This window comes from Meriones unguiculatus, chromosome 2, assembly GCF_030254825.1.
Source record: "Meriones unguiculatus strain TT.TT164.6M chromosome 2, Bangor_MerUng_6.1, whole genome shotgun sequence".
NCBI lineage: Eukaryota > Metazoa > Chordata > Mammalia > Rodentia > Muridae > Meriones > Meriones unguiculatus.
Window position 1 is genome coordinate 54565028 of NC_083350.1, and position 17450 is coordinate 54582477.

Here is a 17450-nt window from a genome sequence, read left to right on the forward strand (position 1 = left end):
CTGCCCCAGCCCACCCATTTGGATACAAGGTGCTTCCCACCCCTGGAGACCTGTGTCCTTCTCGTCCATCTGTCCTCTCTTTTTGGCTGGTTACACACTTCCTTTCTCTGTTCCATAGATTCAACTTAAAAGGTCAAGATCATTTTAGCTCCAGCTTCTCTCTGGAAGAGTACTAGGAGCTTAAATGTGGTCACTTAAACAATCACATATAGCCAAGCTTACTTACCTTACAAGAATGCTTGTTTCTGACCAATATCACATAGGCCTGTTCAATCCATCAGCATCACTCCCTCACCTCTTTCTCTTGCCCTCTCTCCCAACTTCTGATTTACTTCCAGATTAGGGTGTTCACAAAGTAAAGCAAAGGAAATAAAATGTCCAGGAGAGCTCAGCAAGTAATAACACAGATAAGCAAGTGGAATCACAACAAATTTCAGTGTTTACGTATGAGCAGGAGAATATGCAAACAAAATCCCCACAAATTATAGCAATGAAGTCTCAACAAGAATGTCGAGACTCGCCGATGGTCTCTTGGATGGCATGAGGTAGAACAGGCCAAGATTTTAACATTCCACACAGCCATCTTCTCTCTTCATTAGTCACACACCTACCTGCCACTGACTGAATAGAAATATCTCTGTTCCTGTTTCAGGAAACCTGGCTCAATAGTCCCTATGAAAATCAGTATGTTCCAACTGACAGGCGCTTGGAAAAGTTATGCTTCACTTGCCATGGTTTGTTATGTGAAAGCTACTTCCCTTAATGTGTTCTCAGAAGGCCTCAATTGAGATGAAAAAGTCTATTTGTGCTTCTGATTTATTCCCCCTTTCCATCGTCGACCAAGGCGACCTTGCCTGCACTTTCAGAGAACATAAATGAATGGCTCATAGACGTGTTTAATGGAAGCATGTCTTTAAGCCAGACTGAAACCTCTGCCTCTCTTATATGTCACAGCAGTTAGTAAATGTGTGGCCCATGGCCAGATTCCAATGTTCCCAAAGGAGAAAGAGAAAGAGAAGGAGACACTGTCATTGTCTCCAGGGCTCATACCTTGTGGCCGTGATCCCCCACCCCCACTCTCTGTTCCTATGATTTCAACATTTTTAGAATCTACCTATATGAGATATGAGATCATTTTTACATATCTGCGTTTGCCTAACTGCACCTGTTGTAATGTCTTCCAGGGTTCACGCATGCTGCAGCAAAAGACATGATTAACTTCCTTTTGGAGGCTGAATGTTGTTTTACACATTCAATACTTTCTTTCTCCATTCGTCGTTCGAGGAACGCGGGTTGTTTCTAGGACTGCTACTATGAATAATGTAATGAACACAGGGGGAGGGATGTCCTCTTTAGGGTAGCCATCTTATTTGGGGGAGAGGGGTGTTATATCCAGAGAAGGGATTGCTGAGTCAATGCTACTTCCATTTTTAGTTTTTCTGGAGAATCTCCATGTTGATTTCCATAATGGCTGTTATAGTTTACATTCCTGCCAAAATTTATCAGGGTTCCTTGTTCTTCATATGCTTAGCAGTACTTTTTTTTTCCTCTTTACTCATAGCTGTCCTAATAAAAATAGTGGCATCTTGCCGTGGCGCTGATTTAACCAGTGGACTGGAGTGTCTTCTCGTGGATCTACTAGACACTGCACAACAGCTCTGGGAGGATATTTGTTCAGCTTCTTTGCCCATAGCCACTTATTTGTTTTCTTGCTAATGAATTGCTTGAATTTCTTAAACAGTGTCATCATTGGCCCTTTACTAGATATATGGTTTGCAAACGTTTTATTTTTAAATTATTCTTCTGTAGTGCAAAAACCTTGTGTGTGCATTTTCTGTGAAACAGATTCTTTGGGTGATCTGATATCACTGTGCCACTCATATCAGCTTCACACTTATGCTTTTTCTGCCTTTAACCTCTGAGTGCTGGGATTGAAGGTGTGTGACAACATGCTTGGCAGATCTTGTTTGTTTTTTTTGTTTTTTGTTTTTTTTCATCCTATTACTCAGGTTGACCCTGAACACTTGGCTCAAGAAATATTCCTGCCTCACTGCTCCCTCCCTCCAAGCAGCTGGGCTACCACAGCATGGTGCCTGGGGGTGTACAGAAACATTTTAGTTTGATACAGTTTTACTTGTTTAAGCTTGCTCTTGTCATTTGTATTACCATAACAAAAAATCATTTTCTAAGTTATGTCCTGGATATTTTCTTCTACAAATTTCATGGCGTGATGTCTTATACTCAAATTTTTAGTCAATTGTTGATAATATTTGTGATCCATGAGATAAAGATCTAATTTCCATCTCTTTATTTTAGTGTGTGTGTGTGTGTGTGTGTGTGTGTGTGTGTATGAATATGCATGTACACATATGTGAAGCTCAGAGAACAATTTGCAAGAGTAGGTTCTCTTCTGTACCATGTTGGGTCCCAGGAACTGAATTTAAATTGTCAGACTCAGAAGTCAAGTGCCTTTGTCTGCTGAGCCATCTTTCCAGTGCTAATTTAATTTCTGCATGGAGAGCTAAAGGTTTTAGGACATTATTTGTTTAGCTATCATGTTGCCCCTGTTTTGTATTCTTGGCGTCTTTATCAAATATCAACTTATCTCAAATGTGTGGGTTTGTTTTTAGGGCATCTATTCTGTTCTATTGGTCTCCATGTTTCGTTTTGTTTTTCACTGTATCATGCTGTTTTGATTACAATAATTTTGTACCAATTTTATAAATAAGGTTCAAAGCTGATAATTTCAGCTTTGTTCATTTTATTCAATTGCTATGAGGATTGTGTGCATGTGCATGTCTGTACATGCCTGTGTGTGTATGCGCGCTCACGCACCCACACATGTGTTTCCAGTGGAATTTCACTATTGTTTTGCTATTTCTAAGAAAAATAGCATTGGAATTTTGGCACCAATTGTGTAGACTCCATAGATCACTTTGTATTACATGGACACACTAAACTTCTAATCCACAAACATAAGGTATCTTTCCAATTATGTGCATCCTCTTCAATTGCATTCATTGGTGTTTTACGAACTTTATGTTCAAGTCTTCCATTTTTTTGTTAAATTTATTTTCAAATATTCTGTATCATGATAAATGAGACTGTTTTCTTCCTTTTTAGGATGGCTTGCTGTTTAGTGCAGAGAAACATAACTAATTTTGTTTTTTGTTTGTTTGTTTGTTTTACTTAGTATTGAACAACTTCATTAACTTTGTTTAACTAATGTTTACCAAATCTAACAGCATTTGGTCACATTCTTGAGGCTTTCTGTTTTTCAGAAGAAATATGCACTAGACTGAAATACTGAAATTTTATTAATAGTCAGTGCAGAGAACAGAGCTCCATTGATATCAAGGTGGTTTTAGAGGCCCTTTATAGATGAAGAATTCCTAATACGGGGCATTTTAATTCTGTTTACCAAGAAGTCAACCCATAAAAGAGTGCTCTGTGGCCCCCAAAGCTTCCTCTCTAAGTAAAATATTTACTTGGAGAAATACAAGATATTTGGTGAATTTTTGAACTTTTCTTGGATCCAAGAAATGGTGCTTTTAGGAGTTTCTCCTATGCTTTGGCCGAGGATGACAGAAATGTCTGTGTGTGGTGAACAGTTTACACGAACATCTCCCCAGGACGCTCAGCTGAAAGGGACACCATGCAGGCCTCTGGACAACATTGGCTTCTGTCCAGATGGAAATGGTAAATCACACAACGCCAGTTGTCCCGAAGAGTCACAGACGAGAAAAAGCTAAATACACTGAAGATACATCTTCCAGATTCTGTTGCACGCGAGCATTTCCTCCAGCCACCCAGACATTACTACATGGCAGCCTGACATGCCAGAAGCAAAGAAGATTTGGCTGGAGAAGAATTGTGTCCTTGGAGAAATGGAGCGAATGCTGACATGATCAAGAAGAAATTCGGTGTTTTAAAGACAGCTATTGACATGAGAACTGGAACTGTGGGAACTGGGTAATTGGCAGAAGGAGGCCAGTGAAGGTACTCAGCCACGAACAAGAATCACTTCCTGCATGTAAGGAAGATGACTCTGAGGTCAGTCAAAATTATAGAGAGCAACTGCAAGCGCCATAGACATGTCTAGAAAGCCTGTCCTAGCGATTAGAGCTGGCCTTTAAAACACAACATTTCCTAATCCCAGAAGAGGGATAGCTTCTTTTTTTAATATAATTTTTTTAATTTATTTACTTTGTATCTGAGCTATAGCCCCATTCTCATTCCCTCCCAGTCCTACCCTCCCTCCCTCTCTCATCTCCTCCCATGCCCCTTTCCCAGTCCACTGATAGTAGAGGTCTTCCTCCCCTTCCATCTGATCCTAGTCTATCAGGTCTCATCAGGAGTGGCTGCATTGTCTTACTCCTTGGCCTGGTAAGGCTGCTCCCCACGCAGGGGGAGGTGATCAAAGAGCCAGCCACTGAGTTCATGTCAGAGACAGCCCCTGCTCCCCTTAATAGGTAGCCCATTTGGAGACTGAGCTACTATGAGCTACCTCTGTGCAGGGGTTCCAGGTTATCTCCATGCATGGTCCTTGGTTAGAGTATCAGTCTCAGAAAAGACTCCTAGGCCCAGATTTTTTTGTTCTTTTGTTCTCCTTGTGGAGCTCCAAATCCTTCCAGGTCTTTCTATCTCCCCCTTCTTTCATAAGACTCACTGCACTCTGCCCAAAGTTTGGCTATGAGTCTTAGCATCTGCTTTGATACCCTGCTGGGTAGAGTCTTTCAGAGGCCCTCTGGGGTAGGCTCCTGTCCTGTTCCTTGTCTTCTCCTACTTCTGATGTCTATCCTATTTGCCTTTCTAAATGAGGACTGATTACCTACCCAGGGTCTTCCTTGCTCAGCTTCTTTAGTTGTACAGATTTTAGTATGTTTATCCTATATTATTTGTCTAATATCCACTTATAAGTGAATATATACCATGTGTGTCTTTCTGCTTCTGGGATACCTCACTCAGGATGATCTTTTCTAGTTCCCACCAAAACAAGGAAATCATGAAATCTGCAGGCAAATGGAGGGATAGCTTCTTACGTGATAGAACAAAAGAAAAAAAAATGAAAGAAGAGCCAGCTTTCCCAACCCCCACTCCCGGCAGAGTGACTCAGCTTTGTGCATTTATGTGGACCACATTTAAGAGCATCAAACCAAGAACTATAATAAAAATCCCTCACCCTTTCATCTGGTCAGGCTGTGAAGGAGAGTAAGTCCTGATGTTTAAATCCTCTGTGTATAGAATGATTTGTTACCCAACACTATTAAGGTGTGCTTTTCTAACCTATCAATTGAGAAAATCAGCTTAATTTTTTTTTTGACACAGGGTTTCTCTGTGTGTAATTTTGGTTGTCCTGGAACTCACTCTGTAGACCAGTCTGGTCTCTAACTCACAGAAAGCCACCTGCCTCTGCCTTAATCTGTGCTGGGATTATTCACTTAATTTTTAAGAAACAAATGAACTTCTGCTGGAATGTGAACTTGAACACTGAAGTAAGCGGACACTGAAAAAAGTTACTGAGGAAACAAATGAAAGCCTTATCCTTTTGTTTCTTAAAAATATTGAAAGTTGCTAGTGCTGGTTTCAGTTCTATAATTCCACATGTAGTGATAAAGTGCTACTATGGTTGATAGTAATAGTTCAAAGCACATTTAAGCTACCAGAGAACTCAGATCACAGCAAGCGCTTCTGTTTAATCTTTCTGAGACTTAGCTATAAAATGGTAATAAACCGGCTGGGGATATAACTCATTGGGGAAAAAACAAACCTTTGCTTAAGAAAGGAAAGAAAGAACGAGTGGATATATATCCCTTAAAGGGAGAAACACCTGCGAGTGCCATTTTGAATGATTTTAAATTTCCTATTGCTAGTTTTCTTATAAAGATATATTAGTGTCTCCCCTCAGGCACATGTATCTGTGCGTCAAGTGGGTGGATATGGCAGCTAATGTCTGTCTGTTGGCCAAGGTTCATCACTGGAGTATAGAAATACAGGACATATGGATCCAAAACAGTTCTTGCACATAAATGTTGCGTCTTCTTTCTAAAAGGTTATGAGTGGATACCGATACAAAAATTAACAGGTACAAGTATAAAGTGGGCTAGACTGGGGAAGAGGGTGACACCACGTCAACGCAAGTCTCTCCTGGTGGAGATGTCATGGGTTTTCATCTAAACAGTATCTGGAAGGGAGCCTGTACCCAGCCTCCAACATCTTCTAGACCATACCTCCAGACCCCCTGCTACACCATAGCCATCTGCTCAGATGATAGAATGACAAGAAATTTCAAATTTTCAATGAAGTTTCTTTCTTTTTCTTTCTTTTTTTTTTTTTTTTTTTTTTTTTTTACTTTTTCTTACTTATTTATTACAATTTATTCGCTTTGTATCCAGGCTGTAGCCTCATCTCTTATCTCCACCCACTCCCCACCATGTCCCTTTCCTAGTTCCCTGATAGGGGAGGACCTCCTCCCCTTTCCTCTGACCCTAGCCTATCAGGTTTCCTCAGGACTGGCTGCATTGTCTTCCTCTGTGGCCTAGTAAGGCTGTACCCTCCAGGGGGAGGTGATCAAAGAGCAAGCCACTGAGTTCATGTCAGAGACAGCCCCTGTTCCCCTTACTAGGGAACCCACTTGGAGACTGAGCTGAGCAGCCATGGGCTTCCTCTGAGCAGGGGGTCTATGTCTTCTCCATGTCTGGTCCTTGGTTGGAGTATCAGTCTCTGCAGGACCACCTAGGCCCAGGATTTTTGGCTCTGCTGTTCTCCTTGTGGAGTTCCTGTCCCCTCCAGGTCTTTCTATCTCCCTCTTCTTCCATAAAGTTTCCTGAACTCTGCCCAAAGTTTGGCTATGAGTCTCAGCATCTGCTTTGATATCCTGGTGGATAGAGTCTCTCAGAGATCCTCTGTGGAAGGCTCCTGTCCCGTTCCCTGTCTTCTCCTACTTATGATGTCTATCCTGTTTGTCCTTCTGAGTGAGATTTCAGTCTCTTCCCTAGGATCCTCCTTGTTGTTTAGTTTCTTTAGAACTAAATATTTTAGTATGTTTTTCCTGTATTATATGGCTAATTCCACTTACAAGTGAGTATATAGCATCTGCGTCTTTCTGCTCCTGGGTTACTTCACTCAGGACTGAAGTTTCTAAGTAACTTAGAGTGATCAGCAGACAATAGTGTGTTTTCTCCCCCTAAAAGTATAAAATGTTATTATGAAAAAATATAAAATTTGATAGCAATTACTTGACAAAAATTCACTAAATTACTCAAGGAAAATAGTTCCAAAAATGTATTAGTTCAAAACTTGGGCCAGGAAATACTGTAGCACTATGAATCCAGCACGTGGTCCTAAAGTACAAATCAGCAAAGAGCCATAGGGCGGAAATTTCCTAATCTGGGTATAGCAAGCATATATTTCCCTAAACAGAAAGTTATAAAGTCATAAAGCTTTTCTGAATGCCACATCAAATGTTATTAATCAGAATAGTAAAGTCAATGCTCATTTCAGCCTTAATGCTAAAAGTGCTCCAAAAGTGACACCATCAATTTTCTCCATACAAAGAGAACATAACATAGTGCGGCCTGTCACAGTGGCACACACCTTTAATCCCGGCACTCTGGGAGCAAAGTCAGATGTATCTCTGCGAGTTTGAAGTCAGCCTGCTCTACATAGGGAATTCCAAGACAGCCAGGGCTACACAGTGAGACCATGTCCCCAAACAAACAGACAAATATACACAGAAGTAGTCATGTGCCATGCTTTGTTCAGCTTCAGATCAAGCGAATGAGAATACCAGAACTGCATAGCACTAATTTATACTATGATAGAATATCTTTGTGGATTCCCCCCCCCAAAAAAAACCCTCCAAGAGTTCTGCACGTCATTTGCAACATGTTTGCTGTATCCTGGAAAATATTTTATATGAGCAATCTGATTTTAATCTTCACTAGAGTACCATGAGATAGATGTTTGTAAACTCCCTTTAGGCTGAAGCCAACTCTGAGCAACGGTCTACAGTTCTCACAGTCGTACAGATAGTAGATGTGACAAAACACAGCATCTCTCTTTCTCTCCCTTTCTTATCTGACACCAAGTGTGTACAACTCTTTTTGAGGAGAGTCATGGGTGCTTACCCATGCCTTCCTAGTGCCCACACCAAGACAACCTCTCAGATTTAATAGTAACTATTTGTGAAGGAATGGATTTTACATTTAGAAAAAATATAACCTTTCCAGGTGTTGAGCCACACAGCTGGAAATTTTATTTGATTTCTAGAATTTTTCTATCAGCCTCTAAATTTCCAGAGACGGTATAAATTATCAATGAACATAAATGTATTAAATATCAAGCTATTTATTTTGAAAACAAGCCATATTCACAGGCTAACCTTTGGAGAGCCTGTAGATTCTGAGATATGGCTTTTAAAGGAAAAAAGGTGACTTTAATACACATGGGTCAGCCCTAAAACACAACTCTGTTGCCCCCATACCATTATTTGGAAGTAGAGATTCTATTTAAACCAGCAAAACTCAGACCAAGATGGTTATGTTGTGCTGAAGATGTTCAAATTTTACACTTGAATTTATCTCTTTCCTTTCATAGAGTCTTGCTAGTAACTTTGCTATTGTTGCAAAGCATATTTATTCATTTTACAGGCACACAGAGAAAAGCAAGATATAATCCAATCTGCGTGACCAGCAAAGCGGGGAAATGTAAAGGCGTCCTCTACCAGTAAGTAATTCTTTCTTTATACTTGATTTATGACTTACAAAGTCCATAGGAAAAACCTCAGGGCAAGCCAATTAGTTCTAATGCTTGGGATAATGAGGTAGGTATGAGAAACGAAGTGCTATTTTCAGGGAGTCTAATACTGCTTCAAGATAAAAAGGTTAAAATTAAGCTGTACCAATGCAGAACAAGGAGACGGAAGCCACGCCTACTGAATGAGATTTTTCATGCTCAGTACTAAGTGGGGAATATAAACAGAACAGAAAAAAATTCAACCCATTTTCTTCTCATTCTTGTTCTGTTAGCAAAGTTTAACCCTACCACTGACACAATGAGACAAATGGCAGTACCACAGGAGGCACCTAGGTGTTTTTCAGTACAGGAAAATGTTCAATGGTGCTTTTTTCCAAACGTTCATCACCAGGATGAAATTTCTTGTGTACTGAAATATTGACAGCCCATCGCGAATATTATTATTGTGTCCTACGATCAACAATTGTTGTTTTTTTTCCTCTTACTCTGTTCCCATACTTATACTCATAAACCCACATACCTTTTTTGTTGTTTAACCATTTAAACATAAACTAAAGTCACTATGACACTAGTAAATATATGTTCTAGTGTATTTAAAATTTTTGAAATGTGGTTACGTACATAGAAAGCACATGGTGCTATAACCATGTAAATTTAAAGTATTTTCTTAACATAATTACATGTTAGTTCCCGCAAGGATATTTTTTTAGGAAAAATGTCTATTGATCTAAACCTAAGACTTGCTGTGAGCTTATTGTCAGCTCTAGCTCTGTATCATTTGGATTATCAGCAGAATATGACAGACTCCATGAGAACCAATGCTTTAGGAGCTATTGCTCTGGGATAAAATGATAAGCATTTGCCTATCACCCAGGGATTTGAGCATGTGACAGATTCTCCATGAGGATTAGGGGTTTTGAATAGGATATAATTCTCTTATAGATAGTATAAATAAATAATTCCAAAAATATTAAGCTATGAGAAAGGAGCTTAATATTGCCATAAAATGATTTAGGATAAAGTCCAATAAAATGTTTAAATAGATTATGAAAAGTACAATTAATGTAATTTAAAAATTAACTCTAAAAGGAGATAACAAATATTTTACTTGGATAAAAAATATTTTACTTTATCTAGTAAGTTAATCACTTATAACAGTGCTTCTCAACCTTCCTAATGCCTCAACCCTTTAATACAGTTCCTCATGTTGTGATGACCACCAACCATAAAATTATTCCGTTGCTACCTAATAACTGTAATTTTGCTGCTGCTTTAAATTGCCATGTCAATATCTGTGTTTCCCAATTGTCTTAAGTGACCCCTGTGAAAGGTTCATCCAAACCCCCAAGGGTTGTAACCCACAGGTTTGGAACCACTGACTTAGAAGCTAGGTAAATTTCTTTGTATTCATTTACATTTTTTATTTTTTAAATTATTTTTATTTTTATTAATTACAGCTTATTCACTTTGTATCACCCCATAACTCCCTCCCTCCTCCCCTCCAAACCTCACCATCCCTCCGTCTTATCCACCTGTGCCCCTCCCCCAGTCTACTGATAAGGGAGATCCTCCTCCCCTTCCCTCTGATCCTAGTCTATCAGGTCTCATCAGGACTGGCTGCATTCTCTTCCTCTGTGGCCAGGTAAGGCTGCTTCCCCCTCAGAGGGAGGTGATCAAAGAGCAGACCAATCCTTGTCAGAGACAGGGGGAGGTGGTCAAAGAGCAGGCCAATCAGTTCCTGTCAGAGACAGTCCCTGTCCCCATTACTATGGAACCCACTTGGACACTGAACTGCCATGGGCTACCTCTGTGCAGGGGTTCCAGGCCATCTCCATGAGTGGTCCTTGGCTGGAGTATGAGTCTCAGAAAAGACCCCTGTGCCCAGACTTTTTAGATCTGTTGCCATCCTTGTGGAGCTCCTGTCCTCTCCAGGTCTTACTATCTCCAACTTCTTTCATAAGATTCCCTGCACTCTGCCCAAAGTTTGGTTATGAGTCTCAGCATCTGCAGGGTAGAGCCTTTCAGAAGCTCTCCATTTTAATATGAAATGTACCCATCACCAAATAAAATACCAGACAGGCTATTTTTAAATTAACCATAGATGTACTATCTGATTACATGATTCACAGAATTGTGTTACTGTGGATGTAATCAGTTATGATGCGGTCATACGGAAAAGGGCGGGCTTTCCACACAACAGCACTGGGATTCCTCCAAGATGAATGACAGTGTGCCATACACATACCCAGGGGAGGATGACATGAAGAAGTGTGAGGAAAAGTCAGCCATTTGCAACAGAGGCAGAAACAGGATGGATGACCTACAAGTCAAGGCATGCCAAGAATGGGTTACTGTCACCAGAGGCCAGGCACCAAGCATGAGGCATGGAGCAGCTTCTCTCTCCAGGCCTCAGAGGAAACTGCCTCTGATGACACCAGCTTTGGAAACCTAGTTTCCAGAACTGAAGAAAATAAATTTATATTCTTCTTAAGACACCAAGAAGTGTCTTGGTAGTTAATTCACTATCTCTATTATGGATAGTGTCTTAATTTAATATGGAAGTGTCTTTGGTAGTTAATTCACTATCTCTATTAATTTAATATGGATAGATGGATGGATGGATGGGTGGATAGATGGATGGGTGGATGGATGAAAGATGAATCATAGATGGATCATAGATGGATAAAGATGATATAGATGATAGATAGACAGATAGATAGATGATATGTAGATTGAAAGATAGATAAATGATACCATATTTTTAGGCAGACTAAGCCTCAAGGCCTCAGTTTTATGCCCAGCCATACAATGAGAATCTTAGAAAGAACTCAGTGAGGTTGCATGTGGTTCTCTAGTTGTTAGCTGAATCATACAAAACTGTAGCTCAGAAATGGTTTAACTGAGGCAATTTCATGTGGCATGATATAAGAGATTATATACACAAGTCAACCTTTCAGAACATGGCAATCTTTTTTTGGCCTTAGGTGCAAAACCTTTGCTGAATACTCTAAGAAAATATTTCCTCTGCATTATTTTGCCCCTGTAAATAAATTCATAGCATCCATTCATTTCCCTTAGAAAGGGAAGTTTCCATCTCTATGACCTATATGGAATTAAACACTGGAGGCAATTTGCTCTTTGTGGCTTTGCCCGATTACTTCTCTCGTCTACATATCTCCAAGCACAGTTTATCCTAAAAGACAAAGCTTGGGGGGGGGGGGTCCCATCTAATTGACATTCAGAGCTGAGGTTCCTTTAGGGGTTTTTCTCTCTCGTTCTGTTTGGCACAGCAGTCACTGTGTTTGACGACATCTGCCTCGCAGCTCTGCCTGACACTTGTTCCCATCCACATGATCTTCCCAAGAACCAGGGAAGAGCGGCCTCTCGGCTCTGACAAGATCTCAGTCAGTGCACAGCCCAGTCCGGCCTGGAACTTGTAACCACCCTTCCCTGTATATCCAGTGTCAGGCGTGCATCACCGTGTCCAACCTCACACAAGTCATTTTTGAACATTGTTTTCCTAGAATTTCACACTGTCTACCCCTTTTCAAAATTTCCCCAACCATAAAATAAAAGTAAACAACTTGCCAATTTACTAACATTTTCACCTATAACAAAACACATAGCCAAGTCCAAATATAACATATCAGACTGCCACTAAAACAACCTAATTTACTTTCTTAAAAATTTGGTATTTAATAGAAAATTACAATTCAAAAAATTTTAAGTAATACTTTGTTCAGGAAATTTTAAATGATGAAGATGATGAAGAAATTGATACAGGAAACACCACAAACATCAATTTAATACATTCCTGTACATTCGGGATTAACTTAAGAAAATTTTTATAGCAATTGGAAAACTTAATGGGTAGTAATTGCCACATAAATTGCTATCTGCTTTGATTAAACTACAGGCCTTTTTTTCCCCCACTACAGCTTACAATTCTAACAGATTGTTTTAAAGTGTCATTTGTTTCTACCTGACCAAAATCCTGTGCTGTTAAGTTCTTCATTGTGTGAAACTGTAAGATTTCCCTGTGCTAGACAATACATAAACAGCTGGTGATATTAAGCCTCCTCTGGCCTGCAGAAGGTTATCACTTGACGTTGAGATGTCTGACGCATCACTGTTTGGCACAGTTTACAACCGAGTTTTCAGAAATACACACTTCCCCTATCTGTTGACATAAAATTTGACAAAGGAAAACTGTGCAATGAAGTGTATCTTGTCTTTTTATAGTTTTACGGACAGAATCTGATTCACAAACAGAAAAGAACAGAAAGGGCATTGAGGCAGAAAGAGTCTCACAGAGGGACTCCCTGTGACCCCACCTGCTTTTGGTCTTCTCATTTTCATTAGATGTGGGCACCTTTTCCAGCTTGCCTACAAGCTTAGGAAGATAAAGCAAAACTCCAGAACAAAACTTTTTCTCTGCTAAATTTGAACTTTTAAATGAGTAGGTCTACTCTGGGAAGCATTTATCTAATTGCACATCTCTAAAACATAACTACCCTTCCAGGCCACAGTGAGAAACCCTGTCTCTAAAATACCAAATAATAATAATAATAATAATAATAATAATAATAAACAAAAACCAACCAGCCAAACAAACAAACCTAACCTTAGAAAACTTAGGCAGATGAGTCCTTTCAAAGTACAGACATTTGTGTTTCATTTTGCCCTCTCTGACATGTTCCAGGCAGGCCTCACTCCATAAACACACACATACATTCGTGACACGGCCCCACACAGAGCAAGGCTTACCTCCCTCCTCTAGCGCTTTTCCTTCCCATCCTTCTCTCCACACATCACATCCCGCTTAAGAACCAGCGACTGTCAAAGCGTCCCATGCTTTCCATCAGACAGTAAACCCGGGTGGCTTCTCCAAGACCACCTTGGTCTTCTGAGTCAGCTTTCTTACTTTTCGGGTCTCTCGGAGATACTATTATATAATGAAATAAACTTACTGTTTTCTTTAACACTTTGAGAGCATAGGGCTTCTGGGTCCCCTTCTGTTTGCATCTGTACACAATGGATGTAGCACCCCTTGAGGGGGAAAAAGACAAAAAGAAAATGTTACGCTGTAGACACGACTTAACGAGGAAATCTTCAAAGGGAGTCTTACAGATATGCTCACGGCTAACCAGGGTTCCCACGTCCTACATGTCGGCCCAAAATGTCAAAAGTCTTTTCTCCTCACAGTTTTCTCCGTGTGCAAACCTCCTCGCAGAAATTTCTCAGAAAAGTCTAGGCTCTTTACTAGCTTTCTTCCTGTTGCAACTAGCATACCCAGGGTCATTGCATTTGATGGGCTGGTTAAGAAAATCAAGTCCTTGGGAAAAATGGCATTTTTCAAGAACAGTCATACATTAAAATTCCAGGATTCCAAAAAGTATGTTTGGAGTGAAATAAAGCAGAAAGCTTTAGGGACGGAATTTTGAGTTCAGCATTCCCATTAGTGACTGAATAGTCTGCCCTTTTTCATATTGGTTAGCGAGCTAAGAAATTCCCCTGCAACCCTTCTGTAATCTTTTGAGGAGAGCGATAAGCAGGGATCCCATGGCTATTTCCATGTGCATATGGTGCTCAAGGAGAGTTCTCCACAAAGTAGACCAGCATGGTCTGAATGCTCCCATGCCACATAAAAAACATGATAGCAAGAAAATACAGACACGAAGAGAACTCGAGGCTAAACTCGTTTATGCTTCAACTTTGAGGAAGAATTTTGAAAAATGCCTTAAAGTGAGATGGGTTTGAATTAGGCCTTCTAGACGCTGAAGATCAAGCAGAAGGACTTCTGATGACATAATCAGCTCATAGTCCTATAACTCTATATGATCACAGAGAACTACAACAAATAGGTGCCAGATAATGAATACGACAAACTTTTGACAATCAAAAGTCAAGGCTGCTGCACCATGGCTGTTATGAGTTAAGAAAAGTTTTACTACATGTTTTAAGCATGTTAAGCGGCCATATATACACCAAGACATAGGCGTTCTAGAGATAAGTGAAGGTAAAAATAAAGTTGGTCATACTATGTGTTAGGTGTTCTGATAATATTTAAAGGTTAGGCCTAGTTAGTTAAAGATACATATATAATCTTGGTCAATGACTAAAACAAATATTTAAAATAAAAATCAATAACAATTCAATAATACAGTTAAATGAAAAACTCAAAATTATATGCAAAGGAGGAAAAAAAAACCAAGAGTCTCAAGAAATAAAACATCTGTAATGTAACAGGTTGAAATTCAATAATAATAATTATAATAAATTTCAACTTTATCAATTAAATCCCTAAACATCGCTATATAGGATCATAACACCAGGAAAACCACATACTATAAACAAGAATTCTTTGATATATAAAGGCATATGTAAATTATAAAGTAAAATGACCAATAAAAGATGTATGTAGACCTTTAGCAAAAGGTATGGCTACACAAATATCAAACAAAATAAATCGCAGAAAATTGATAGGGCAACATTATTTAATTTTGAAAACTGCCACAATATACATAAATGTGCATGAATTTAGCAACAGATCTTCAAAACACATGAAGCTCATCTCTAGGGGTGAAAGGAGTAGGAATATACTCAGAGAGTAACCATGTTCTCAGCAATTTCCAAAAAATGTAGACAAACTTTCACCAAGGATACAGAACACATGAGTGACAATTCCAACTAAATTAAGCTGGTTTGTATTTAGAGAAAACCACACAAAGAACAGAATGCAAAAAACTATACAAAAAGAGTTCTATCTCCTTTTATTACTATAAAGACAATCCTTTATATATATATATATATATATATATATATATATATATATATATTTATATATATATTTATATAGTTCTTTATATCTATATAGTTCTTTATATATATATTTCTTTATATACACATATAGTTATATATATATATATATATATGGAGCTCTATCTCCATTTATTACTATAAAGACAGTTCAATTTTTGGAGAATCATTCTCCAAAAAGTACAGCTAAAACAAGATACAATGTGGAAAAACAATAGAATGGGAGAAAATACTTATAAAATGTATCTGATAAGAAGTAAATATCAGACAAGATGTAAGGGACCACTCTATATTCGGGAAAACAAATGCACAGACTCAAACAGTGGAAAGGAACTAGATGCTTCTTAAAAGGCAGATGTGCCAATGCTCAGCTGTGTAGCTAGCACACACCACTGATAACCAAAGACAGCAAGTCCAAATGAGCACGGGCTCTCATGTTCTGTTAAAATGGCCTTTAGAAGAGAGGTGAGCCAAGTGAAGTATTTCTGAGGATGCACAAAATAATTTGTGTACCTGTTAGCACAACCCTTGTTTAAAAAAAAAATACCATGAAATATTTTTTAAACATTTAAACATATTCCTTTCCTATGATTCAACAGTCTACGACTGACTATGTCATCAAAAGAAATGAAATGAGTATGCCGAAGAGTTATCTGCCTGCCCACACTCTCTGCAGCATCATTAACAGTAGCCAGGATGTGAATGCATGCAAGGGTCCACCCTGACATGAATGTGATAAACATATATGCACGATGAAACACCATCAAGCCTTCAAAACAAGACAATTCTGTCATTTTTCAGAAACACAGATAAACCTGCAAGAGCAGATTAAATTAAATAAGCCAGGCCTAGAATGACAAATGTGAATGACCTCACTTCCTTGCCCAGCCTAGAAAAACTCACAGAAATAGAATTGAAACACGGAATAGCGGCACACGCCTTTAATCCCGCCCAGCACTGTCACTCAGGAGGTAGAAGCAAGTGGACATCTGTGAATTTGGGGTCAGCCCGATCTTCACAGTATTCTCAAGCCAGCTAGGCCTATACAGGGAAAACTTCCCTCAAAATAAATAAAATCGTCAGAAAATAAAGACAGAATAGGATGGCAATTACCAGACTTCAGAGATGCAGTGACGGGAAATGTTGCCCAAAAGGATACAACACATCTCAAATACTATGAGGCATGGTGCAGCATGAAAAGATAGAGTTTTAATATTCAAATATAAGTAAGACTTCGTATACATTACCAAAGACAACACATTAAAGACAAATAGGAACATGGAAAGAAACTCAGGATCATTAGCCATCAGGGAAATATAAGTTATTATATTAAGAATACAAAAACCTTACACCTATTTGAAGGGTTTTTTTTTAATTGCATGATTCAGGCTATGTGAAGAATATGGCATAACCTTACACAGATATAAAGTGGACAGTTGCTTGCTTGTTTAGAATTGGAAAGGGTGGGGGGAGAAATGGGGACTGCTAAAGGTTTGAGTGTCTTTTAAAAATACAGCATTACTTCTTTGAGTATTCCATACATACATACAATGTGCTTGTGTTATAGTCACCCTTATTTTTTTCCATAACGCCACACAGATTGAGATCTCTAACCCTGTACCCTTCCCATCTCTCTCTCTCCCTTCCCCCTCCTCCTTTCCCCTCTGACTCTCTCTTGTCTCTCTCCCCTCCAATCTGCACTGCCCATACAGTCACATGTGCAGGGCCATCCACTGGCTCACACTGACCTAACAGGGGCCACACCCTTAAAGGAAATTGTCTTTCCCTCCCCTAGAAGCCATCAAAGGTCAACAGCTCTTCACCGGGGCCAGGGCTCTGTGCTAGAGTCCGTCAACTGGTTTAAAGAAAAGTTC

At 39.3% G+C, this 17450-nt stretch overlaps 1 protein-coding gene across 2 annotated transcripts in view; it reads right to left on the bottom strand.

Moving 5' to 3' along the window:
• The window catches only part of Camk4 (calcium/calmodulin dependent protein kinase IV), a 243318-nt gene that overhangs the window by 111508 nt on the left and 114360 nt on the right, over positions 1 to 17450 (bottom strand). For both annotated transcript variants that reach the window (XM_060377500.1, XM_060377501.1), the window contains exon 3: positions 13728 to 13806. In XM_060377500.1, the coding sequence (XP_060233483.1) occupies positions 13728 to 13806 (79 nt within the window). The remainder of the gene's footprint in view (positions 1 to 13727; positions 13807 to 17450) is intronic.